This window comes from Triplophysa dalaica, chromosome 10 (assembly GCF_015846415.1).
Source record: "Triplophysa dalaica isolate WHDGS20190420 chromosome 10, ASM1584641v1, whole genome shotgun sequence".
In the NCBI taxonomy this organism is placed as follows: domain Eukaryota; kingdom Metazoa; phylum Chordata; class Actinopteri; order Cypriniformes; family Nemacheilidae; genus Triplophysa; species Triplophysa dalaica.
Genome location: NC_079551.1, coordinates 2,308,260 through 2,336,183, shown reverse-complemented (window position 1 = coordinate 2,336,183; position 27,924 = coordinate 2,308,260). Strand labels below are relative to the sequence as shown.

General features: G+C 40.3%; 3 protein-coding genes across 4 annotated transcripts in view; 1 reads left to right on the top strand and 2 right to left on the bottom strand.

The window, feature by feature from the left end:
* The first annotated feature begins 46 nt into the window (after positions 1–46).
* Positions 47–13,319, top strand: LOC130430093 (uncharacterized). 2 transcript variants are annotated; one of them, XM_056759041.1, is made up of 7 exons: positions 47–211; positions 2,780–3,082; positions 3,223–3,558; positions 4,125–4,238; positions 6,477–6,809; positions 10,325–10,441; positions 12,084–13,319. In XM_056759041.1, the coding sequence occupies exons 1-7, from the start codon at positions 175–177 to the stop codon at positions 12,167–12,169; spliced, it is 1,326 nt and encodes a 441-aa protein (XP_056615019.1). In that variant the 5' UTR covers positions 47–174; the 3' UTR covers positions 12,170–13,319. The 2 variants fall into 2 exon arrangements, with proteins under 2 accessions (XP_056615019.1, XP_056615018.1); XM_056759040.1 differs by having other exon boundaries at positions 2,759–3,082.
* Positions 13,320–19,160: 5,841 nt separating this feature from the next.
* On the bottom strand, positions 19,161–27,752 carry LOC130429792 (ribonuclease inhibitor-like). The gene is made up of 6 exons (XM_056758581.1): positions 27,527–27,752; positions 26,747–26,917; positions 21,859–22,032; positions 20,906–21,079; positions 20,565–20,723; positions 19,161–19,844 (listed from the first exon to the last, which is right to left on the bottom strand). Exons 2-6 carry the CDS (start codon positions 26,845–26,847, stop codon positions 19,712–19,714), a joined length of 741 nt encoding a protein of 246 aa, XP_056614559.1. The 5' UTR covers positions 26,848–26,917; positions 27,527–27,752; the 3' UTR covers positions 19,161–19,711.
* LOC130429845 (ribonuclease inhibitor-like) overlaps positions 27,523–27,924 on the bottom strand; it is a 22,920-nt gene continuing 22,518 nt past the window's right edge. Inside the window, exon 8 of the mRNA XM_056758671.1 lies at positions 27,523–27,700. Within this exon, the coding sequence (XP_056614649.1) occupies positions 27,523–27,700 (178 nt within the window). The remainder of the gene's footprint in view (positions 27,701–27,924) is intronic.

Genomic DNA, 27,924 nt, shown 5'->3' with positions numbered 1-27,924 from the left:
CCTACAGGCACATTTTTATTCATCAGTTTAAAGAGAAGAGCGAAGACTTGTAGTTCATTCTGCAGGAGGTAAAGGCTTTGTGAGTCGGCCTCAGAGGTACAAAAACAACGTAGTTTCATAAAACCAACGGACAATCTTCATGAAGAATTGATACTCAAGGGAATCAACAGAAAAATGAAGAACAGGATTGTGTCTTTATTACTCGTGTGCGGTAAGTGATTTGTTTTAATCTGAACAACACTTTCACATTATAAACTGAATGAGTGTATGAATACATACTGTAGTTTACATTGTTAACTTTAGGCAGAGACGGACTAAGACAAGGGTCTCTGTTATCTTTTTATTACAATTATTACCATGTGCAAACTTGCTATTCTAACAAAATCTCACAGAACTTGTCATGCTTCTGTGATCTTCTGATTGGTCGACTGCGGTGACACTGAAATAGTTGAGCTGAGCTCCGTTTAAAAATGGACATTATCTCAACTTGACAAAGTGTCTTAAAACTACAGCGATTATGTGAGTGACTCTGCAAACGGCGAGAGAGTTTAGGATCATTAGGATTATTTATTGGATTTATTCGCTACGGTCAGAGGTGGACAGAGGTACACAGCTTCATTACTTGAGTAAAAGAATAGATACCCCTTGCTAAATTTTACTCAAGTACAAGTAAAAGTACTACAGTCAGATGTCTACTCAAGGAAAAGTACTGAAGTACTTGTTTTTAAAAGTAATTTAGTATCAAGAGTACAAGAGTAAACTTTCTAAATATTGCATTACTACTGCAACAGTGCTTACATTTATGTACAGAAACATACTACATGGAGTTATGAAAAATGTTAATGTTAATACCTTGGAGAATGTAAAAGGAATTGAAAGTAAAATCAAGTCATTTTCATCTTTTACCATGTTGCTTTATTTAACATTTTAACATTTATAAAACATATGTGTTACAACTCTGTGTGTGTGTGTGTGTGTGTACTCTTGAGGAGAAGTTCTCAAAATTCTGTGAATGAACTGATCCCCTTCTTGGGGTGAAAAACAAACCTGCTATGCTCAAATGCCTTTCACACGCTGCTGAAGCTGGCAGGGCTGTGTTGAGCTTTAGTGAGAGGTTACGCACAGCTGGATAGGGGGCCAGTGTATTCACTCCTTCAGCCGTGGCGGCTAGATATCCATCAAGTTGCTTACTTGTCTCATTGGAATGCGTCTGCCTGACATTGGAGAAGAAGTCATCTTCATCAGAAGAGGTTGATGTGGTATCAGGAGACCGAAGACCTTCATCATGTTCTGTCAGATGTTCCTTGATGTAACTAAGGCCTTGATTAGAAACACAGAATCACACCTACAAACACATATTGTTGTTATTGATTTATTAATAAATCTTCTGAGTGTTATTACCAGTAGATTGAAGCAGCCTGTTCTGTTACCTCAAAATCGATGTGTGAGGATAGGATGGACTAGTTTATACTAGACTTTTTATTATAAATGGGGCATTACTAAAGCTCACATGATTTCCACCTATCATCTGGCTTAGCAAGTTGCATGATCGTGACTAAAATAACTATTGTTATGTTTCTGAGCAAGCATGTAGCGGTCAGACTTAATGATATTAGTTTACCCAGCAACATCTGACTAAAGATCAGAACTGACCGTTTTGTGTCTGTGAGATCCATTAACCCAGACGGCGTGAGACTCTGTGCAACTGCAGGTCCCAATCAAAAGCATAACTTTAAATAATAAATAATAAAGTATGAAGATTTACAGATAAATGAACTATGATCAACAGATACATTGCCATACGAGAATGAAATGACATACAAGTTATTTTATATTAAATTAAAATTGGAGTCAGATTGGTCTTATCATGAGTCATATAAATTGGACTAAATTATAATCGTTCTTCAATAACTTCATGTTGAAATCGCTGAGGAGAAGCAGAACACAAGATCCCTTCAACCACACCATTGGATTCCGTCGTTGGGCTTTAAACATCTGCTGTAGTCTTCCTCACATCTGCTGCACCCCAAGGGTTGATAGTTTGCTGCCCCTTGCTGCCTATTGGTGGCGCGACACCCCAAAGATTGCGAAATGTTCCTGGGTAGGGTTTCTGGCAAAATGTTGTTGGATATCCGAACCAACGAGGCGGTTTGCGGGCTGTAGAGGTCCAAGCGAGGCAGGGAGATGTACGATAAATAAGAAAAAAGATTTAACTTCACGTTCCGACCATTTATGCATTTGGCAGATGCTTTTTTCCAAAGCGACTTGCATTGCAATGTCCTATACATTTATACTTAGGTATGTGCAATCCCCGGGATCGTACCCAAGACCTTGCATTGTTGACGCAATGCTCTTACCACTGAGCTACATTATCACTCTGTAGCCCAAGACTGGTTGCCTACTGGAGCTAAGCAGGGCTGAGCCTGGTCTGGATGGGAGACCTGCTGGGAAACTGGATTCCTGCTGGGAGAGGTGTTAATGAGGCCAGCAGGGGGTGATAACCCTGTGGTCTGTGTGGGTCCTAATGCCCCAATATAGTGACGGGGACACTATAGTGTCAAAAAGTACCGTCTTTCAGATGAGACGTTAAACCGAGGTCCCAACTCTCTGTGGTCATTAAAAATCCCAGGATGTCCTTCGATTAAGAGTAGGGCTGTAATCCTGGCAAAATTTGCCCCTTCGCCTCTACACATGATGATGGGATGTGAGTACTAACAGATTTAATGTATGAACTACTGTTTGTGTTTGTGTTGTTCAGGTGTGTTTTGTGTTGATGCAGATGAAGTGAAGTCAGTGTCAGTGATGGAGGGAGATTCTGTCACACTACACACTAATGTCACTGACATACAGACATCTGATGTGATACGGTGGAGGTTTGGAGAAGGTGAATCCAGGGATCTTTTAGTTGATATTGATAAAAACTGTATTAGTTATAATGGTCCATTCAAAGACAGACTTCAGACAGACATTCAGACTGGAGATCTCACCATCACAAACATGAGAATCAAACACTCTGGACCCTATGAAGTACAGATCAGCAGAGCTGGAACAATATACAAGAGATTCAGTGTTAATGTCACAGGTACTGTAAGAAGAATGAAAATGAATTGATTGAGTCATTGTTTTGAAAATTGATTTCACTTTACAAATGAATCCCTTGGTCCCTTACAATGTAATTCAGAATCGAAAATGATCTCACGCTGATCTCTGTCCATCTTGTAGTTGCTCCAAGTGTTGTCAGTGCTGGTGATGTGAAGTCAGTGACTGAGGGAGATTCTGTGACTCTACACACTGATGTCCAAACACAGAGAGATGATCTGATACTGTGGAGGTTTGGAGATGATGGTGTTCTCATAGCTAAAGTGGATAAAGAAGACAATAAGAGCTCAATATATGATGATGTTCTTGATGGGAGATTCAGAGACAGACTGAAGCTGGATCCTCACACTGGATCTCTCATCATCACAAACACCAAAACCACAGACACTGGACTTTATAAACTAAAGATCAGCAGCAATAGAGACATAAAATACAAGACATTCAGTGTTTCTGTCAGTGGTGAGTATCTCAGTTCTCTCATATTAATATCAGTTGTGTGTGAATAATTTAGATTAAGAATTCAACTCTTGCTTTTGAGTTTATTGCACTTTGAAAATCTTCATGATAGTCAAGAATATGTGTTTATTTAGAGGGATCATGAGCTAAACAAAAGGCCTCTACAGAAGAACATCCACACTTTATTTTAAATATCTACATGTGTATCCTGCTCACCTAACAGCACATGACATGCAGGCAAACTTTTTTACTGTAGAAACAGTTTTCAACACTATTACACTATAACAGCAGCGGCTGTTACTGTAAGGCTACGTTTACACGATGAGACACTGAAAAGTTTTCCCTTTCCGCCACAAACGACAGCGTTATCAAAATGATCTGCATTTATACGGATCCGGGAAAATAAATAAAAATGCTGTATTACACATGCATGGCCAGTGGATGGCGCTGTTACGCATACCCTGTTTTAATACAAAAGCACTCAATACAACACAATTGTTTTCAAAACATGCACTTTGGAATATGTGTGTGTTTGATGTGATCTTGAGTGTTTCTCTCTATCATTTCAGATGGAGGTCTATCTTCAGGAGATGTAGTTGGAATAGTGTTTGGTGTCCTGCTGTGTATTGTTGTTGTTGTGTTTGTGTTTCGCCGCATTAATTATGAACGTCAGAATCGAAAGGGTCAGTTTCATCTTCAGCTGATACTGGAATAAGAAATCATTTTCATTCAATGTATTAATATGAAGATGTTAATATTGTGCATTATCAATCTACAATAAACCAGCGATATATCTATCTGTCTGTCTGTCTGTCTGTCTGTCTGTCTGTCTGTCTGTCTGTCTGTCTGTCTATCTATCTATCTATCTATCTATCTATCTTTCTAAATGGCACTGAATGACAATATGAATAGACCAATCACAGCAGACTAGACCATCTGACCAATCAGATAAGAGTAGGCTGGTGGAAAGTAGGGGATTTGATGATGATTCGCTGATCGAATCATTTGAGAGTCAGTCAAGAAGTGAAGTAAGAAAACTGCCTATTATAATAAAATGATAGTGTTTTTACACCTTGTATGCATGTAAACCTGTTGTTGGACATAACAAACCAAAATAGGACTTAAGGAATATTTTCTTTAACGTATTTTTTTGTTTCCACAAGTTCTACTTGATTTTGCTGCAGTAATAAATGAAGTTAACTGTGAAGTAATAAACATGAACACACCCCTACTGTACATTCGTGGCCAATAGTTTTGAGAATTACATAAATATTCATTTTCAAAAAGTTTGCTGCTAAACTGCTTTTACATCTTTGTTTCAGTTGTTTCTGTGATGTACTGAAATATAATTAAAAGCACTTCATACGTTTCAAAGGCTTTTATCGACAATTACATGACATTTGTGCAAAGAGTCAGTATTTGCAGTGTTGGCCCTTCTTTTTCAGGACCTCTGCAATTCGACTGGGCATGCTCTCAATCAACTTCTGGGCCAAATCCTGACTGATAGCAACCCATTCTTTCATAATAACTTCTTGGAGTTGTCACAATTAGTGGGTTTTTGTTTGTCCACCCTTCTTTTGAGGATTGACCACAAGTTCTCAATAGGATTAAGATCTGGGGAGTTTCCAGGCCCTGGACCCAAAATTTCAACATTCTGGTCCCCGAGCCACTTAGTTATCACTTTTGCCTTATGGCACGGTGCTCCATCGTGCTGGAAAATGCATTGTTCTTCACCAAACTGTTGTTGGATTGTTGGAAGAAGTTGCTGTTGGAGGGTGTTTTGGTACCATTCTTTATTCATGGCTGTGTTTTGGGGCAGAATTGTGAGTGAGCCCACTCCCTTGGATGAGAAGCAACCCCACACATGAATGGTGTTAGGATGCTTTACTGTTGGCATGACACAGGACTGATGGTAGCGCTCACCTTTTCTTCTCCGGACAAGCCTTTTTCCAGATGCCCCAAACAATCGGAAAGGGGATTCATCGGAGAATATGACTTTGCCCCAGTCCTCAACAGTCCATTCACTATACTTTCTGCAGAAGATCAATCAGTCCCTGATGTTTTTTTTGGAGAGAAGTGGCTTCTTTGCTGCCCTTCTTGACACCAGGCCATCTTCCAGAAGTCTTCGCCTCACTGTGCGTGCAGATGCTCTCACACCTGCCTGCTGCCATTCCTGAGCAAGCTCTGCACTGGTGGCACTCCGATCCCCGCAGCTGAATCCTCTTTAGGAGACGATCCTGGCGCTTGCTGGACTTTCTTGGACGCCCTGAAGCCTTCTTTACAAGAATCGAATCTCTTTCCTTGAAGTTCTTGATGAACCTATACATTGTTGATTTAGGTGCAATCTTAGTAGCCACAATATCCTTGCCTGTGAAGCCATTTTTATGCAACGCAATGATGGCTGCACGCGTTTCTTTGCAGGTCACCAAGGTTAACAATGGAAGAACAATGATTTCAAGCATCACCAAGTCTGCCATTCTAACCCAATCAGCCTGACATAATGATCTCCAGCCTTGTGCTTGTCAACATTCTCACATGAGTTAACAAGATGATTACTGAAATGATCTCAGCAGGTCCTTTAATGACAGCAATGAAATGCAGTGGAAAGTTTTTTGGGGATTAAGTTAATTGTCATGGCAAAGAAGGACTATGCAATTCATCTAATCACTCTTCATAACATTCTGGAGTATATGCAAATTGCTATTATAAAAACTTAAGCAGCAACTTTTCCAATTTCCAATATTTATGTAATTCTCAAATCTTTTGGCCACGACTGTATATTCAGGTAACACATGTCCTGCATGTCAGAACTCTGACCTTTGTGTTTCTCTTGTCAATGTTGATGATCTTTACCTGTTAACTGGATTATAATGTTCATATTTCTTTCTCTTGTGTTTCTCTTCTATGTGCTGCTGTTACAGTTACAGAAAAGACAGTGATTGAGAACAAGAGTTCTGTCACTCTTGAGTCTGATGTCACTGAACTCCAGTCTGATGATGTGATCGAGTGGAGCTTTAGAGATAAAGTGATAGTCATATTCAGTATGAACAACAAGCTCTTTACTGATGAACAGAGATTCAGAGACAGACTGAAGATGAATGATCAGACTGGATGTCTCATCATCACAAACATCCGAACAGAAGACGCTGGACTGTATAAAGTAAAGATCAGCAGCAGCAGTCGAGTGAAATCATTCCTTCAGTTCATCACCGGTGGAGGACCATCATACTATCAATTCAATGTTATTGTTACAGGTAAAACTCTCGGGTCTATTGACATAACTCTTACCTTCAATTGTCTTGGTCAATCCTAACCTGATATTAATCTTGAGGACCTGTAGAGTAGTATTAAATACTTCATATCTTCAAAGAGTATTTAGTTTGATCTTGGGCTGCACTGTTGATCGTATGTTAATCGGGATAACCATTTATGCTTCTCACAATTAATTGAGCATAATTGTTATGATATTAATGTTTTAAAAGTAAGCACTAAACTCTCGATACAGTCAGAAAATCATCACTCTCAGACTGAAAGCTTGTATCTATTAAACTTAAGAGGAAAATAAAAAAATAAAAATAAACTCAAGGACAAAAATGAAGGGTGAACAATAGTAATGATCTATAAAAAAAGAAACAGAACGCAAAAAGCAAGGTTTCATTCCGAAGGTCACAAAATAAACATTTCAAGGTGTTGAGAAGACAGCGTGATCTGAAATACAGTGTTGAAGAAGTTTAATGGCAGTAGAGTATCATATTCATTAGTTATTCATAATTTTTAGGGTAGGTTTAGTTTAACTGATAGAGACAGATTATAAAAATCTGGGGGGGAAATGTTATATTCAAAGGTTATAAATTGCATTTATATATTTACATTTCAATCAGTGAATTAAGTATTTGATCCCCGAGCAAAACTTAGCTTTGTTCTTGTTGGAGAAACCCAATTATTAACAAAATCTTTTTTTTAAATCATTTTGATATTCATTGTGAAACTTCAGACGAGCCAGACAGGCCTTATTTTGCAGGAAAACCTTAACAGGTGCTTCAGGATTTCAACATATTGTGGTGTAACGTTTTTCCAGTGGTTTGCTTTCTAACTGTCGTCCCAACTGTCTTGAAATGATAAACATGCTTCTTCCGTTCAGTTGTGGGCTGATCTACAACCTTTCTCATGATCATCTTTACCGCATTGGGGAAATCTAGGCAATAGTACAATTGATCGTTTTTTGTATTTCTTCTATTTCCAAATAATGGCACCAACAGTCGTCTCCTTCTCACCAAGCGTTTGTCTTTAGTCTATTCAAGGTTGTGCAGGTCTCCAATCTTGTCCCTGACATCCTTTAAAGCCAACTTGGTCTGGAGCATGGTTATGGAGAGGTTGAATGAAAGATACAGATTCTGTTGTTATATACATAACAAGCTGATATACGAGTTCTGTTATAAAGTGACAGGACTAATCTGTGCTCCATAGGCACATATCTAATCTGTGGAACCTAAATTATTGCTAGTTGGTTGGGGATCAAATACTTATTGCACTGACTGAAATGCAAAACATATTGTAACCTGTATATAACATTTTCCAGCCAGATTCTTTTAGGGTGACCACCTGCTAATAAGCCCAAGGGGGGACAAGGGGTATGTTTCTGAGTGACAATGTGGGACACTGCCTGGCGCGGCGGTGCCCCCACTCCCCAGACAGACTCACAGATAGTGGTTTACCCATTTCTAGCACATACCACCTTACATGGTGTATTAATAATGCCCTATTCCCCTAATCATGTGTAATTGCTGATGTATGCTCATGAATAGGCCAGCCAATGTATATTTTTTTAAAATAAAGATTCACAATATTTCGAACATTCAATGAATTGACAAATGCACTTCCACTTACGATTTACTTTAGCTATTTAATTTCCCCAGTCTTTCTTGTACCCACACCTTCTCTTTTTAATTAATGGCTCAGACCAGTGGCGTTGCTAGGGCCTTTTTAGGGGAGCTAAAGCCCCCCTAAAGTTCTAGCTCAGTCCCCCCTAAAATATTGTGTGTAATGTAATCTGCACAAGAATTCAAGATCGCTTTATTGCCCCCTTTAAAACTCTTATTATGAAAACGGCGTTAGGCTGCGTTATTTAGCGCATTCTTCAGTTCACACAGTAGCACATTGGAGTTAACGTCATTAGCAGAGTAACTTTATAAGGTGTGTTCATCAACATGACATCTGCATTTTTGCCATTCTTTGTCATAAATGCATCTTAATATGATGTGGAAGCGATACAAGACCCTTTCCCATTCACTGTTTAAAAGTTTTATGTGCGTTCACCCCTCGTTAACTATTTGTGAACGTTACCTCAAGCGAAATGAAAGCACCAAACACCAATGACGGCATACTTCGACGATTAAGATGATATTGTAGCGCACAGAAAGTGTCATTAATGATGATGTGCTATAGTTATAGAGAGGTGACGGTAGGTTTGACAGCTACAGAAAGAGGACGGGCAGAGAGTTACTGTAGTTCAGCCCGGTGCGGCAGTGTTATTCATTGTTCTGAGTTCAGAGGAAATAAAAGTGTACAGAAGCTCTATGTCGTTTTTCAGACGCTTCAGTATTTTTATCATTAATTGAAAACATATTGTGGAGGTAATAGATGAACACACAGTCATGCAGAGAGAGTGACAGCGCTAGTGCTAAACAGAATGAATGGCAGGGAAACATATTAAGTTATTTTTACTAAATAATGATTCAGCAGTTGATTGTGACATTTTATTTTATGGATTTGTGACTGTTGTTGTCACTTTGAAACATAAATGTTGCACATTGACCGATTAATGTGATATTCATTTGAATAACAATAACTTGTATTTGTGCTTTTCTGCATATTCTTTATTAATTATTTATTTTAGTAACGTATACAATATGTGGTGATTAGAGTGTGGCTTTCTCTCTATATATATATCCTCATTGGAGGCTGAGACCCCCTTATATTGAAAACCTAGAATCGCCCCTGGCTCAGACTCTCTTTCTCCATTTTTCAAATTGGAGCGCGCATCTAAAAGTTCCTTCCCAGTGTGTGAATGTGCGCGCGCTGTCATGACAACAATGGAACAACCTAGTCAGCAGTTCAACTGAGGGGTGGGTGTGGCAACAGTAGCGTGCTGAACTGTCAAGTAATGTTCGTTTGGCTGTCTGGGGCTCGAGGATATAGAGCGACCAACTTTTTTTTGAGCAAGCTTTGATTATGCGTGACACGGTCTCAATTTGCGGGACGCATGAATTGGGCTTCAAACGCTGTGCGCGCACGCGCTACGCTGGACGGGTGGTCACCCTAGATTCTTTGGTTGATATTCAGTTTCTATCAGTTAAAACATAAAATCATAGACCTTTCATTTATTTGAAAGCAGGCAAACTTAAAAAAATCAGCAGGGGATCAAATACTTATTACCTTCACTGTATATAAGACGGATACAGCTTTATGATTTATGACTATATCCCTTTTACCCCCCCCCCCCACCCACTTAAATAAAGTCATTGGAATGCTTGATTCTGATTGGCCAGTCGCTACATTTGTTGGTTGGTTCTTCCCAAACTCTCCCACTCTCTAAACGAATGACACAAGGTAACGGGGATGCTACAAATCATGGTCAATCATGGTCCATCAAGTTTTTTTGACAAATTAAATACAAATATGTCTTTGAATAACATATGACATTCTTATTTGTGATATTACAAATGTTCATGTGTTTCTCTCTTTTCGCTTCTATGTGCTGCTGTTGTAGTTGAAGAGATGATAGAAGCAGAAGTGTTGGCAGATTCTGTTTCTCCAGAGATTGATGTTACTGAAAGGGAGACTGGTGATGTGAGAGCAGGTGCTTCATGTATTGTTTATGTCAGGGGTAAGTAAAGCTCAAGTTAATGTGATGAAAATGACATGTTTTTATATGAAGTGTTGTATTTATATTAATGTATTCAGTTTTATCTTCTCCATATTGTTCAACCAATTGCTTCATGTGTAAGTGATACTTCACCCAAAAATGAAAATTCTGTCATCATTTCCTCACCTTTGACTTTTTCCAAATGCGTATTAATATCTTTGTTCTGATGAAGACAAAGAAAGATATTTTGAAGAATGCTTATAACCAGACAGATCGAGTTTGCAGTCAATTCCCAGAGATTTCATCATCTCTCATCATCACATCAGATATAAAAGACTCAACACCCATTGACTCCCATAGTAGGATTTATTTATAATTTTTTTGTTCTGTTGAACACAAAGGAAGATATTTTGAAGAATGTGGGACAGCAAACGGTTCTGAAGCACTTTTGACCGCCATTGTGCTTTATCCTACTATGGGAGTCAATGAGTGTTGAGTCTTTTATATCTGATGTGATGATGAGAGATGATGAAATCTCTGGGAATTGACTGCAAACTCTCCCGCATAAACACAGAAGAGTCGGACACTTGTGTCGTAAACAAGGAAACACTTCGCACTACTAATACGTCTCTTTATAATTTGTATAATTTTCTTGATTATTTTTAATCATTTGCCAATTTGAGTGAACTGTCTCTTAAAGGATATAAAATAAGATTAATAAGTTATTAAGTATCTTTCTGTGTTTTGGATCACCCTTACAATCAAATCAAAAATAGGTTTGATGTTGTGAGAGAAAGCTTCTGCAGATCTGGGAGAACAAAGACAAGACACAGAGAGGCATTAACTTTGAGCTCATTTATTTTAGTGAAGAAACGTCTTTATATAGTGCACAATAAGACACCTGCTATAGTCAAATAAAGTATAACAACTATATGGAACAAGAATGTGTAGGGTCTGTTTAAAACCTAACAAACAACATCACAAAGAATGTCGGCCCCCTTCTCCAAAGGCCTTGTAAACAATAGACTATATTTATTCCTGTGGGGAACTAAAATCTAACAGTTATTTAAAAACAAGATCCAGTGGATCTCACAAAATAAAACCATTCTGGTGGTTTTCATCAAAGGAGACGCCACAGAGATCAACTATACAGATTTACTGAAAAGAGTATGTGTTAAATGAAGAAGATTCTCTCTGTCAGTACATATAGTGTATAAGTAACTTGAGTCTGATATTCACAAGGTTAATAAATCAAGTCTTGTTTTTCCAAAAAAAAACGATTAATTTCAGAGCAGCTTTACAAACCTCTTTACATTTCTTTGATCAGATGAATATAAATGAAGATATTTGTAAGAATGTCAACAACCAAACAGTTCTTGGACCCCCTTGACCGCCACTGTAGGAAGTCAATGGGGGACAAGATCTGTTTGGTTACTGACATTCTTCCAAATATCTTCCTTTGTGTTTAGCAGAACAAAGATATTTATACTGCACTGAACAATCTGAGGGTGAGTGAGAGCTGATTGTTTTCTCTTACTTTGTAAGTCGCTTTGGATGAAAGCGTGTGCTAAATGATTATATGTAAATGAGGACAGAATGAACTGCCCCTTTAAATATTTGACTGTACCAACATTTTTCATGAAGTAAATGTTTTTTTAAACAGATGTTGTGACAGATTCAGCAGGATCAGCAGAAGATGACTCCCCAACAGTTGTGAATCCTTTACTGAATGAAGCAGAAGATGCTTGATCAGCTGATAGATGCTTAATATCACTTCTGTAACATCATCTACAGCAGCGTGTCTCGATGGAGGCAACATTTGATAATTTGGATATTCTTTGGGGGGCGTTTGAAAGTTTATACCAAATATAGTCGAGCGTGACAGTGAGCACCGCACGATACACTCACAGAGCTTGTGACATGCATCCAAAATTCTGCTGCTTCACGCCGGACAAAGCTCTTCACGGCACTCGCAAACAGGTATTAAGAAACATATCAATAAGTTGTTATTCTCCTCGAGATGCGAGCAGCACCTTGTCTGTATGAAACGTTTGGAAAAGTGTGTACCTTTACTCTTGAGTGTTTGTCTTAAAGAAATCTGTACTTTTACTTCATTACACTACGTGACGTTCCTTCATCCCTGAGTGAATGATTCTTTTGAGTCGATTCTTTTAAAAGCATTAATTGAACACTGGAGGAAACCAGCTGAACAGTTTCATGAATCACTTCAAATTATTTGTCCATATATTCCCCTCAGAGTTTTTCATTCTCTCTGGAGAAGACAAATCTGCATAAGCTAGTGCTTAATCTATATAAATAATATTTTAGTTTTTAATGCGTAGTCTGTCGTAATGTATTGTTTTATTACTTTTTGACTACTGTTACAGTATTTTTGTAAGTCTGACTGAAACCTTTCTCTTTTAACACAAAATAAGATGTTATTACACTTTCAATGTCTTTACAAAAAAAAACGGAGTTATGAAAAGAGTGTTTATGTTCTGCAGACAGCTAGATATGTAATATAGTGTTTATTTCTATTTCCAGCACTGTCGCGTAAGATGTTCTTGTAAATAATAACTGTAATATGCATCACTGGTCAATCCATCCATCTATGTAAATAAAAACATTCTGCTAACTACTAAAACAAGATGGAAACAACCAAACTATGGGACGAGTGAAGGAACAAACAGCTCATAATCTACTTTTTTATACAAGAATAGAAGCTTTGATGCAGTAATACTTTTATAATTTTGTATGTCCTTTTGCATAAACTGTCTGCTACATGATAAAAAAAGCATGTTTTCATTTACCACTTGGACAATGTTTCACTATTTTTTAAGCATGTTCTGTGTATTATTGATGCTCGTGCTGCAAGAGAATAAAAACTAGTCTGACAACATGTTCTGTTTACTGGTATATCACAATATGTTGCGGTTCTTCATCTCATTAATTTAAATACCTTACATGTTAAGTCACTAGGGGGCGCTCTTGACAAAAAAATGACCCCAGAAGAAGGTCACTTATGATTGAATTTGTTTCAAAACTTGTGTTAACTCTTTATTTTCCACATAAAAACATATTTGATGAATAAGAGTGCAAATATACATTTAAATGCGTGATCAGCCTGAACGGGTTGACTTATGAAAAAGTATACTGTATGGGGTGTTAAAGGGTTAAAAATTAGTCCTAGCCTAAAAAAATGTTAGATCTGTCTTAAACGGAAAAAAATTAACCGACACATGTTCAAATAGATCAATGTCATTGTATTGTTTTAAAATGCAATAACTTATTTTTGACCTGTTTTAAACAAATATTTAAACTTAATAAAATATTTCATGTGATCCTTGCCCGGGAAACCACCCATAAAGTTTGATAGTTAATCACTCACAGCATTTACATTAAAAATGAATAAAGAAATTAACGTCTTCAAGATATATAATAAAATAATAACATCCGTCATTTTTTTTCTAGTTTAGAGTTTTCTGTGGTCTTTATCACTCATTTATTTTTAACAGTAAGTTAGACAGAACTTTATGTAGCACATTTGGACATATTAGCTGCAAAAGATTACGATGTGCATCTGGAATTAAAACTGTGGTTTTAATGTAGCCTTGAAAGTTTTTGACTACACATGACTTGATGATTTCAGCCTATTGTAGCACTTTCAGAAGTTTAGGGCAACAGCTAGCACCACGGGCACAGTGCTCGTGACGTACGTACACCCAAAATCCTGCCTCCTCACCCTGAACACAGCTCTTTGCATCAGCAGCGTCGAATTGTTGAAAAACATATCAATAATTTCTTATTCTTCTCGATATGCGAGCACCATCTTGACTGTACGAAACTTTTGGACGACTACTAGAAAAAGCGGCAGCTGAGTCCTCGCCCCATAACTTGTGAAAAAAAAACACTTCAGACAGTTCACTAAAAGGACATGGAGAGAAGACGAAATTTGGGTAATATTTATTTGTTGGTAGAACTGCAAACGCAGGTACATATGTAAGATGTCTGCTAAAGATCTGGAGATCTAGAAAACATCTGCTAAACATCTTAGAAAGAGCTGTTGTACATCCATTTTACATCATACATCTTACAGACATCTACTAGCTTCAGTTTCTTTAGTGAGGATTAAGTGGCACGTGCTGAAATGATTCCTCATCAGCAGAAGACTGGATATGAAACTAGAAAATATGAAAACAAATTTAAGCTGTCTAATATTCTTCATCAACTTTTAACAAACACGTTTCTCTTTATTTATTTGCATGAACCCGACTTCCTCAATTATCTGCATAAAAATCTGTAAATTAAATATTGAAATAATTTGATCTGCTGTTTAATATTAATTGTGTTCCAATATCAAAAATGTATCAGTTAAACACAAGGTAAACACAAGGCAAACTGTATTTAAAACTTATGATCTGTTATGTTATTTTATAAACATCTTGTAATGTTATCAATCATGACATGGAAGAGCAGACTTAGTGTTAAAATAAATGAAGTAACTAACTAGCTTTGCTAACACCACGTTGAGGAGCATGTGGTTGCATTTTTTTTTATATATAACTTGAAATATTGTCCAACACTTGCATGAAAAAAGATCGATTTGTAAACATACACTAGTTAAAACTGAACATACAAAAGTAATGTTTTGTGTCGATTAAGTTGCGCTGCTTTTACAAAAAGCCTTAATGAAGAACAAAAATATGAAGCAATGCTAACTAGCTTGGCTAACACTGATGACCACGAGGTTGCACTTATTTATATCTAACTTGGAATATTATCCATCATATGCATGAAAAAACATCACTTTTTAAACGGGAGCTAGTTTGTGAAATACGTTACATACAAAAATGTGAAGTTGAACTGCGCTGAATTTAATATAAACAAAACCAAACCGGGGAAATATTGTCTCTGTGGTCACTCAGGTTTAGCTTGAACACCATCCAACATTTTTTATGTCCGAGTGCTTTTTGACCCCCAAAAAATGCGTAAAAGAACCTTATTTGTTAGAATCAAATTCACCCACGCGTTACTAAAAAGTCCAAGTCAGAAATGTTCCCACCCTCATGTTAATAATCTTACCTCAATAGTGGTATAATCTGCTTGCTTTGTATGACAGGCATTGCTTGACCTCAACAGAGTCATTCTGTTTGCTATATATTGCTAGAATGTATGTACACACAAAACAGTAAATGCTTATTTCTACTTACCCAATTTCTAATATCATTAGTCATCACCTTTTTTTGCCTCCTCTCTGCAGCACACCACTTTTTCCAAGTCTCCTTCTCCTCGTCCTCTTATGTACTACACATTTTCATCTAAAACCCATTGTGTTCAAGTTGTGTTAATTAAATTATCTTAACAGTCCTGAACTCTCACCCAACCAAGCTCTACTTAGGAACATATCACCATGCCCCACTCACCTTTGATCATGAAGTTCTGTTCCTTTCTCAAAAGTACATACTTTTTGCTTTTTGATAATCCATCAGGTAAGAGATCTGATTTTTAAAATCAAACAACAACTGAAAAGTTGTTCCATCCATTTTTATAGTCAGACAGCGAAATTGTTGGTACATGGAGAGACTTATTTATCAAGAACCCTGAAGTATTTCATTCAATACCAGCTCATGCAATATTTGATTAATTTGCATTTATATTGATTTAGCCTGTTAATTAACTAAAATGTTACAATATAATTAGCCTAAATGGTAAATGTGTATGCTCTCAGTGTGCAGGGAATAAGGAACACATTGCGAAACTTCATAATATACATTATAAAATATCTGCTTTTTCTTTGGTTTTGATAGTTGTTGTGTTGTTCCACTTGCTTTTACATTTACATTTAGTCATATAGCAGACTTATTTTATTTAAATTGACTTACAAAGAGTTCAGGGAGCAATAAGCGATGAGTCATACAGGAGCGATAATAGAGTTGGGGTTTTAAGTCGTTTTTTTTTTAATGTTGTGAGAGATGTGGTTGACCGGACAGAGTTAGGAAGAATGTTCCACCAGGAATGAGTTGTAAAAGAGATTGAACGGGAAAGGGATTTGCTGCTCTTATGGGAAGACAATAAAAGACGCCGCTGGTTTGCTGAATGCAGGAATCTTGATGTGAAAGTGTAAGGGTGTGAAAGTAAGCCGGTGCAGATCCAGTGATAGTCCTGTAGGCAAGCATTAGTGACTTGAGTCTGATGCGGGCTTCAACTGGTAGCCAGTGGAGGGAGATGAAAAGGGGAGTCACGTGAGCCCTTTTGGGCTGTTGGAAGACGAGGCGTGCTGCTGCGTTCTGGACCAGCTGGAGAGGTTTGATAGCCTTTGCAGGAAGACCAGCAAGGAGAGCATTGCAGTAGTCCAACCTTGAGATCACCAGGGCCTGGACAAGGAGTTGTGCAGCATGCTCAGAGAGATAGGGTTTAACCCTTCTAATGTTGAATAAGGCATATCGGCACGGCCGTCTTGGCAAGACGTCTTGGCAATGTGATCATTGAAGGACAACTGTTCATCAAATATGACTCCGAGGTTCCTGGCTGTTCTGGAAGGAGTGATTGAAGTATTGCCATTGTAAAGGACCACCCAAAGGCCCAACGACGGAATCCAATGGTATGGTTGAAGGGATCTCGTGTTCTGCTTCTCCTCAGCGATTTCTACATGAAGTTATTCAAGAACTGTTACAATTTAGTTCAATTTAAATGACTCTGTGGTAAAAACCGATCTGACTCCAATTTCAATATAATATAAAATAACTTATATGTCATTTCAAATGTATCTGTTGATAAGTGTTAATTTATCTATAAATCTTCATATTTTAATATTTAATATTAGAGTTATTCTTTCGATTGGGACCTGCAGTCGCTCAGAGTCTCACGCCGGCCGGGCTCATGGATCTCACGGACACAAAACGGTCAGTTCCGATCTCTAGTCAGAGGTTGCCGGGTAAACTAATATCATTAAGTTTGGCCGCGATATGCTTGCTCAGAAACATAACAATAATTATTTTAGTCACGATCATGCAACTTGCTAGGCCAGATGATAGGTGGAAATCATGTGAGCTTTAGCAATGCTCCTTTAAAAAATCTAGTATAAACTAGCCCTACCTATCCTGACACATCGATTTTGCGGTAACAGAACAGGTTCCTTTCAATCTACTTGTAATAACAAACTTTGAAGAATTGAGATAATATCAACAATAACAATTTATTAAACCAGGCAGGCACAACATTAATTAAAATCATAAAATGTGTATACAAAGAAATTCCTAATGTACTAAGCAAAGATTATTAACTTAGTATAAGAATAAAATAAAACCACAAAGTTTATCATACCTGCTAAAATTGAGACACACATTTGCAGTGTGGGAAGTTCTGTTTACAGATGCTTCCAAATCAAGACACACAGCTGCAATGTGGGAAGTTCTGGTTACAGAAGCCTTCCTCCAGTCTTTTGCCAATTCACCTTATATACCCAGATGTAACAAAGCCAATGGTCAGCGAGAAACTTGATTTGTTTGTTTTCTCTTCACTGAAGAGAACATCAAAGGAGATCACAATCTACATATAAACAGGATTCCCTGAGAAAGTCACACCTCTTTGAGGAGTGCAGGTGATGGGTTAGAATTAAGCAGTTTTAATATACTATCTGTTAGACTTTAAAAAACTAGACCTTTTTACCCATCGCACCATGACCTTTAAAACAATACAAACATGAATCATCAAAACTTCATACTATGACAATAAATGATATACACAGAATAAAGCGTAAGCATTTTCCTAGTGATCAGGCCCTGAAGAGATGAAGGGGAGAGGTGTGATAAGAAGAGGGGGTTCAATTCTTGGGCATCAACAACCCCTTAGGGGAGGGCAGGATATCATTCCTCAGAATCTAGCAACAAATGGGGTTTGATTGTCTTGTATCCTAGCATCAAAAACAACCTTAATTCTTAGAACATTTCCAGCTGCCTTACACCATGATGGATGGTGAGATCGTGTTGCACCATAGGGTGTGTCCGAAACACAAGTAGTTCTGTCTTGGCAGGGTTCAGCTGGAGGTGATGCTCTTTCATCCAAGCTGAGATGTCTTCTTGGCAGGTCTGAATGAAATGAGATCTAGATCTGGGTGTCGTCAGCATGACAGTGACACGAGAAGACATGTGCCCGTATGATGGGTCCCAAGGATATCGTGTAGATCGAGAAAAGCAGCGGTTCAAGCACCGACCCCTGAGGGACTCCAGTGATCATGTGGTGAGCAGTGGATAGTGAGCCCCTCCATGACACCCTGAAGGATCTGTCGGAGAGGTAGGATTTGAACCAGCGAAGAGTAGAGCCTGAGATTCCTAGTGATGACAGCTATATGTATTTTTATGTATTTTTTATGTATTTTCTTATGCATACAGATTTAAAGGACTTTGGTAAATAAGTGTGTTTGTGTGTCTTTGTGTGTGCGACAGTGGTTTAAGGCACTAAGAGCTGAGCCTTTTCATGCCGCTTTAAAAAAATACCAGTGAACATCATCTCTAAACTCTAAACGTTTCATGGTATTCATTTAGTGTACAGTATATTTTAGCAGTAAATGTCACGAGTATCTGGCCTCAGCGAGTCTTTACTCAGATAGTTCTGAGATACTTCAAATCTGAATGAATTAGGAATGAACCGTCGATTGATGGCAAAGGATATTTTTAATAAGGCTCCTTTACGACTTCAAGAATTTATAAGCTGGAAAGGGTACAAAACAACACCAGCAGAGAACATTTAAAAACATTTATTTGAAAAAGCACTAGATAACATTACATAGCAGCGCATGTTTTCTTTTTACATTAAGAAAATCATCGATTAACATTTATCCTTCAAATATAAATTAACATTTTGGCGACCGCAATACATTATGAAACTAGCCCAAAAACCCGCAACCCGCGGCACCATAATTTTTCCCGCAGCTGCATTTTCAAAACAGCCCAATTGTGCAGAAAACCGTGACCCTGGTAACCCTGCCAACAACTGCTCCACAGATGGAAAGAGGGCACAAACAAAATATTAACCACAGCTCCCACCCTGCTGCTGGAGGAACATATTACATCTTCCCCACATTTACTGGGTATTGGGTTTGTACCAACACTTTTAATTCAAATCTATAGTGCCACTGTTTACTTTTTAAATATAAAAAATAAATACATAAAATAAAACAATAAGTATTATGACATGAACATTCTGCTTCACATGTTTTTGATTTATTGGAAAGAATGGTAATATTCCAACTGGCCAATCAAATCTGTTATTTGACATGCATTTTATACATTTTTATTTCATAAAAACTTTAATCATAATACATACAGTTAAAAACATAAAAAATGCTAAGACTAAATAAATTGCGTTTCCTGAAATTGGATCGAAAAGCTCTGGCCAAAAAAAGATTGAGAACCGCTGCTCTAGCCTGTGAGAGGAAACAGAATGGAAGAAAATATTACAACAGAAGGACCAGATTGATATTCACCAATAACCAGTTTAATAGTTAAGAGAATATCCTCAACCAGTAACAGTTTAACTCTGCATTTATAAAATAGTTTTGTGGTCAAGTACATATGTTATGATTGCATTGAGGAAGACAGTGATGATATACTGTACAGTTATACTATCTGTTCGGTTACCATGGTAATTTCAGTTTGGACCTCATTTAGGACAAAAGCTATTAAAGAACAGCATTTCCTAAGTGCATAATCGTATCTTAACTACAGATATGAAAGAGTATTACAGTGGCGTCTTAACTTGACAACTTTTTATAAAACGATCTTAACCTTAGGACAACCCCACGGCTCTCCTAACTTAAAAATTATTTAAAAACAAACAGGAAAACCACTCCATTCCACCGTCCAACAAGGGCATTGCATTTATTATTCATTGAAAATGAAGAACGGAGATGTTTAATGGTAGAAAAACTCTTTGAGGACCCTGAAGATGTGTTGCATTTTGATGATAAAACACTTAGTAATTACAGAATGCCGCGCAATATAATATTACAGTTGGCACAGGAAATGCAACCCTCCATTTAACGTCATCAGCAGCAGCTCGCGTAGTGTTGGTTGCTTGGTAACAGAACTGAAAGTGCATTGCCAAACTTGATTGTGCAATTTAAGTACCATCCATCTTTACTCACCTCAGTTCACAGCCTGAGTCCTTTAGCACTCCATGAAGCTGCTCCTGATTCTTTATTTTATTGTAGCTCAGATCAAGCTCCTTTAAGAACCTTAATGCTTGTGTCTGAGCCAAAGTATTAGTTAAAGCAGTTACATCTGTAATTTTACACTTGTTTAGGCTAAAAGGAGACAAACAAACAGACAAAGAGATTATTTGATCTCCTTTAAAAAACGAATACAAACTCATCTCATACAAAGTGAATTCTGCTTTTTCTAGACCAAATCTTCTCTTGTACATCTGTTGATCATTTTTACATCAAAAAGCTTCAATGAAAAGTGTGTTTTTATTTTAATGACTCACCTCAGTTCCTCCAGTTTACATTGTGAATGTTCAAGTAGTCGACACAAGAGCTTCACTCCCGTGTCCTTTATTTCATTTCCACTGAGGTTCAGTTCTCTCAGATGTGACGGGTTTGAACACAGAGCTGAAATCATCTTCTCAAGCTGTTTCATTGTAATACTGCATTCAGACAGACTGAAGAGAGACAGAGTGAGAGAGAGGAAAACTAGTCACATCTTTAATTTAACTGATGACTCTGGTTCAGCTTTTTCACGGTTCGTCATCCTGCAAGCTATATTTTTCTAAAAAGCTATTTGTTGTTTCTAGAAGTCTTTATTACAAGTATACACTTTGTCGCAAGATTTACTTGGGGCACAAAAACACTATTAATCTCAAGTCCTGCAGAGACACACAAACTCATAATTCTTCTGTCATGTTTTTGTATCTGATCGAGTCTCCAGCCAGACGATCTGTACCAGCTATGCCGTTCAAGACTGTTTATGATCTTTGATCTTAATGACAGATGGTAAGGTATAAAATAAAACATATTTACTGTTTAACACATCAAGATCAAAAGAGTAAAGCTCTATGATCACTGTCTTAAGTGTAGAGTGGGGTTGCACAGTATACAGGTGCTACACTAGCATAGTGATGCTAAAGCTTTAAAATAACCGCTATCCACCTCTATTTTTGAAACGGTAGAATCGTAGTACTGTAGTTATTTAATCCAATTGCTACAGTTAACACAACAACATCTTCTTGCGGAAAGTATAATATAGTTTGCTATAGTAAATACAAAATGTTTAATCTAAATCTGTGTTTTTTGTATAGATTTGAATTATGAACATGGCACAGCATCCTGATACTACTTGGTATCGAGATACTTCAGCTAGCTACTTCAGGTATATTATCATAAGACATGTTTATAGTACAGTGATAACCCTAGTGTAGAGAATATATTGTGTGTCACTTACTTGAGTGTTTTCAGTCTGAATTGTGAATTACTCAGAAGAGCACAGAGATGTTCAACTCCTGAGTCTCTTAGTGGATTTACACTCAGATCCAGTTTTCTCAAGTGTGACGGGTTTGAATTCAGAGCTGAAGTCAGAGCAACAAGACCTTCATCTGTCAAACCACACGCTCTTAACCTGCATTGAGACAAAGTGAGAGAGAGGGAATGACAGCGTGAAGAAGAGAGATTCTTTTACTTTCACTGGATCACACCATGAACATGTAAAGTTAGGATTTAAGATTAATTGACACAAGTACACAAGCAAATGTCTCAGTTTCAGTGAATGTCTGTTGAATCTAGATGAAGTCTCTATCATCACTTCATCTTCTCTTGTAATGAGCTTGAGTGTTCATTGTCCTGAGAGAGAGATCTAGTGAGAACTAGTGCAAACACTCATGGACTGAATTACTTTCATTCCATTTTTTGTCATCGGTTGACCTTTATTCTCTATTTATCATTTCCTTTACTTCATTCTGCTGAAGCCAGAGCGTTAGCATTAGCCGTTGCGCTTTTTTTAAATGTTGCAGGCTTTCTTTTTAAAATGCCTTTGGCCTTATGCATCAAAATCATTATCTGATAAGTTGAATTCTACAGGATTTCTCATTCACATTGAGAATCCTCAACAAATAAAATAAGTTCACTTTGAAAATCCCCATGATACACTTATAGAAATTATTCTTCAATCTAACGGGGAATGAAGTAATGCTGGGAAAACGTATAAAAAGACACGAAAAGACGGCTCCAGGGCCGAGTTTAAGGCAATCCGGGGACACGGAGGATGCTCGGTGGTCCCCTACCCTCTTGAAGGAAGTGAGCGCCGTCAGGAGGGCCGTCTTACTCTATGAGGAAGATCGGAACCTCCGAGGGGCTCTTTGGGGGGCCCTGAGGCTCCCCAGGACCACTTAGGGTCCCAAGAGGGTATGGAGCGGAGATGAGGCGGATTCCGCCCTATCGCTGCTTAGGAACCTGGTGACCAGGTCGTGTTGCCCTAGAAACTTTCCACCGACTGAGTCGTGATGAGTGGCAATAGCAACTACATATACTTTCAGTGTGGAAGGGAGATGTTAGTCTCCAGTCTCGTGACAAGGGGAACACAATCCTGATCAAGCACCTCAGTGGGTCTTTCTCGTTGAGAAAGACACCAGGACGAGAAGAGGCACCGTCTAGAGGCGTGTAACCGCCTAGTAGATGGGGCCCTAGCCTGGGTGATGGTCTCAGCCGTATAGGGGGAGTAGCCATCTTAGGATCTTCTCGTCCCATCTAGAGACCAGACATGGGTGTTCCAGAGGTCTGATCTGGGATGCCAGAACGTGTCCTTCCCCTGAGAGAGCAGGTCCTCTCTCAGGGGAATGGTTCAGGGGGAGTCGCTGTCCAGAGCATCGGCTCTGAGGCCAAGTGCGGTTAGACCGGTGTGGTGTAACCAATAACACTTGGTGCTCCTGCTCCCTGACCTTGCACAGAGTCTGTACAAGAAGGCTCCTGGGGGGGGGAAGGTGTGCTTCCGCCCATCCCGCGGCCAGCTGTGCGCAAGGATATCCGTGCCGAGGGCAGGGACTATCAAGCGGGCAAATGGTGGTGTTACGGGAGGTGAACAGGTTTTACCTGGGCCTACCCGAACAGCCTCCAAATGAGCTGGACTGCACGGGGGTGGAGTCGCCACTCTCCACGAGGCATAAACTGGCGAGAAAGCACGTCGGCTGTCTAGTTCAGTTTGCCCGGGGTGTGTGGCCTGCAGGGAACGAGTCACCTGTTGACTCCACCGGAGGAGGCGTCGAGCAAGTTGTGTTTAGCTGCTGTGAGCGAACGCCACCCTGACGATCTGTATTCGCTACAGCTATAGTGCTGTCCTCGGAACAGCACGTGCATGTCTCGCACGAGAGGCCGTAGCCTGCTCAGTGCAAGTAGCATAGCCCACAACTCTTGGCAATTGATATGCCAGCGCAGGCGGGGGTTCGTCCAACACCCTACCTGCGTGCCCGTTGCACACTACACCGCAACCCTGCAGGGAGACTTCAGTCGTCACCACGACCTGTCTCATAACCTGCTCAGAGGGACCTGAGTCCGTCGAAAAAGTCATAAAGACTAGGGGTTATGGTGCGTCGGCAGCAGGGCGGCATCACCATGCGCCTGCAGCCGGTGTGCCACGCTCTCCTCGGAACTCGACTCTGAAACCAGTGTTGGAGCGGTCTCATGTGCATCAACTCGAGGGGTATGAACCCGCGAGGACGCCATGTGTCCCAGGAGCCTCTGAATTGTTTCAGGGGGACCGCTGTCTGCCTAAAATGTTCATTTCAGACAGTTCAACTCTGGTTGGGCACAACTGCGGACAGGTGCGCCGACATGGTGACAGAGTTGAGTTCCATACCGAGAAAGAGGATGCTCTGCACTGGGGAGAGCTTGCCCCTCTCTTGGTTGACCTGGAGTCCCAATCGACCTAGGTGCGGAGCACCAGGTCCCTTTGTGTACATAACAGATCTCGCGAGTGTGCCAAGATAGGCCAGTCGCTGAGATAGTTTAGTACCCGCTCGCCTTCCTCCCCTCAGGGAGAAAGGGCGGTCAGGGACAGACCGAAAGGGAGGACTCTGTACTGATATACCCGCCTCTCGCACGCGAACCGTGGGAACGGCCGGTGTCGAGGAGGATCGAGACATGAAAGTAAGCGTCCTTCAGGTCGATTGCCACGAACCAATCCTGACACCTGATAGATGTCAGGACGCGCCTCTGTGTGAGCACCCTGAATGGCAACTTGTGAAGGTGCTCTGTTCAGGGTACGCAGCCTTTGGGGGCAACCCGCCGTCTTTCTTGGGAACGATGAAGTGCGGGTCGTGACCCACTGAACATCTTGGTTTTGAGGGACGAACTCGATGCCTGTTTTGCCAGAAGGGTGGTGACCTCTACCCGATGTACGGAGGCGTCCCTGCCTCTGACAGAGGGAGAGATGATGCCCCGAAACTTGGGAGAGTCTCTGGCGAACTGGATCGAGTAACCAAGACGGACCGCCCTCATTAGCCAGCGAGACAGTGTGGGCAGCTCTCGAGCTCCCAGGGACTGTGACAGGGTGACCAAGGGGACGGTCTGCTTCATCATTCCCACGGGGGGTGGTTCGTCGGCTGGCGGAGCTAACCATGTCTTGGGGAGTCCCCGGAGGGAAGGTTTGCTCTGCCTACTTACCTGCCTGGCGGGACAACGGCACGCACTGTCGGTTTGAGAGTGGTGACAGCTGTCGTATGTGTACGACCTCAGGCCTCGCCAGGGTGTGAGGTCGGTTCGCCGAGCACAGTCCAGTGGAGTGTGCGATCGGCTGCAAGTAAACCCGGGGAGAACAGAAAACTCAGTGAGTAAGTGGGCGCCAAGCCCTAAAAAGGGCCCGGCTTTGGTGACGAGGCAGGAGTCGTCCCGTACCGACCGATCAGAGCCGTGGCTGTGAAGGTTCGGGCCCGATGTTGTTCTCCCTGGGGTCTTCCCGTCAGTGTCCCTTCTCGCGTGGAGGTTGCTGACGGGGTGGAGGTTTCCTCCTCGACCTCTGCTTCCGGGGTGCCGCCTGTGGGGGCACAGGAACCGGAGCCGATGTCGAAAGGGTCCTGGGTTGCAGGGAAGCATACGTCACGTGAGATCTCGGAGGCCTGTAGGCGGCCGAGTCGCGGCGTGAAAAAAATTTGGTTAATTGCCACTGTCTGCTTCGCTGTCAAAAAACTGCTGAGCGCAGTCCTCGATGGTGTTACCAACAACCCACCCTGCGAGATGAGTGCATCAAGAAAGCGGACTTCCTTGGTGTCACTCTTCTGCACAAGGTATAGCCGGGGGTGTCTCTCCTGGACCACTACCGTGGACATCGTCCGACCCAGGGCCCGTGCCGCCGCCTTAGTTGCCCGTAGAGCGCTGTCAGCGGCGGCACGGAGATCCTGCATTATACCCGGGTCGGCCTTACCCTCGTGGAGCCTTCTCAACGCCCTGACCTGGCGGACCTGCAGGATGGCCATGGCGTAGAGAGGAGGCAGCCTGGCACACAGCATCGCAAGCTTTCGACATCAGTGATGCCTAAGTCCTACGTGCTTTGGACCGTAGGGGTGGCCGATTCCCCCCAGGTGGTAGCCGTCCGCGGCACAGGTGCACCGCGGGCGGACGTTCCACCCGGGAGATCTCGACGCAATCCTTGGCTGCCCCACCAGTGAGGGAAGTAAGGGAGGCGGAGCTGGTTTTCACTGGAGCGATCCGTGAGTGGAGCGCTCCAAGTGTTACACAGCTCCTCATGCAGCTCCGGGAAAAAAATGGTACCCGGGGTGGGCGCGGTTTGCACCGCGCTCCGACCTCAGGAAACACATATCCCCGGGTTAGCATGAATGACATCACTTCTGCTTCCTCCTAACTCGACCGCTGGGGGTGGAGCTTGGATTCGTCAGAGTCGGATGCTAGCCTCCCTCCGATGCTGCGAGCAACATCTCAGTGCCGCACCCAAGAGAACAGCGGGACATGCCTTAAAAAACAGCGGGACTGGCTTAAAAAAACATGACACAAATTTTAAACTGTTAACATTTAAACGCCACATATTTGATTGAATGTGCACCTGCTGCCATTTATTCAAATATCAGATGTTGGCCGAAGCAAAAGAATTGTGGGTTATCTCTAGCAACGATAAAACTCATGTCCCCCCCGAATTCCCATGAGAGTAGTTTGCATTAGAAGGGTGCATACGGAGTGTCCTATCTGCTTTTATGAAACGAGACAACTTTGATGACGTAGTAGCCTTCGAATGAGTCCTCCGGAGGGACAGCCTTATGGAACGAGACACAGCCACTGGCAGGAAGCTAAATGAGGAAAAGAGGGGGCCTGTCAAGAATTAATCCAGTTACCTGAGTTTCTGGAGCTGACAGTGTATATTTGCTAATTCCGTCTGAAGTTTCTTCACTCCTGAATCCTGTAGATGATTGTTGCTCATGTCGAGCTCTTTCATACTGATGTTTGATGATAAAACTGAAGCTAAAGCTGAACAACTTTCTTCTGTTAGACCACAATCTCTCAGTCTGAAACATTACACAAAACAAACATCATTCATCATGGGTGTATTCAGAGATTGTTTCAACTGACTTTACAAACATGATTCACTACAACACAAATATAAAAACCTCACAGTTAAACTGCTCATCTCATGTTCTCTATTTCAACAGTGTGATCACATGATGTGCTTCTCTTCTTTTAAAACATTATATAAAGTGATCCATCATTACTGTGATCTTTCCTTCTCAATGAAACAGGTTTTGGAGTGCAGCTATAACGTGTCAGAGGAGAACTGGCCCTCACTGCTGATTCTGCTTTAACATCATTTATACATTGGAGTTTTGAGTTTTCAGCTTGTCATGCTAAGGTCAAATTCATGGTATTACTGCAAGCTCTGTATGTATTAGGAAGTTAGACATGACGCCAGTTACCTATCATATTAACTGACTAAATGTCCTACATAAATATATTAATTATACCTCATTTTTCTTTCTGTATTTTTCCTTTTAAATCTTCCTTGAAACAATGTCTATTTCCAAACATCCAAACAAACCAAATTTAACCCTTACAAACCATCTCAACCAATTCAAATGTAATATCAAATAATTTATGATACTTTAAGATTAAATTCTCACATAAGTGTGTTGATGCGACAGTGTTTGTCCTTCAGTAGATCACAGATCTGATTCACTCTTGACTCGTCTAGTTTATGATCACTCAGATTCACTTCTCTCTGGAGTAAAGGATTTATATGAAGAATGTTCTTCAGATACTCAAAGGCTTCAACTGCAGCATCACTTTTCAAGAACCTGAAGAAAACAAGAATTGTATATCAGCATTCCAATAATTATTATTTGTAGTCACAAGATTATCATATATTAACGAAGTTTAATACCTTAAAATTAGAAATAAAATGAAGTTTGACCCCTTACTGTGTGTTCAGACCAAACGCGACCTTTTTGAACTGGACATGCTGGTTTTGGCCTTATCATCAGCTGCTGTCATGTCCTCATTTCACATACAAACCGCCAGC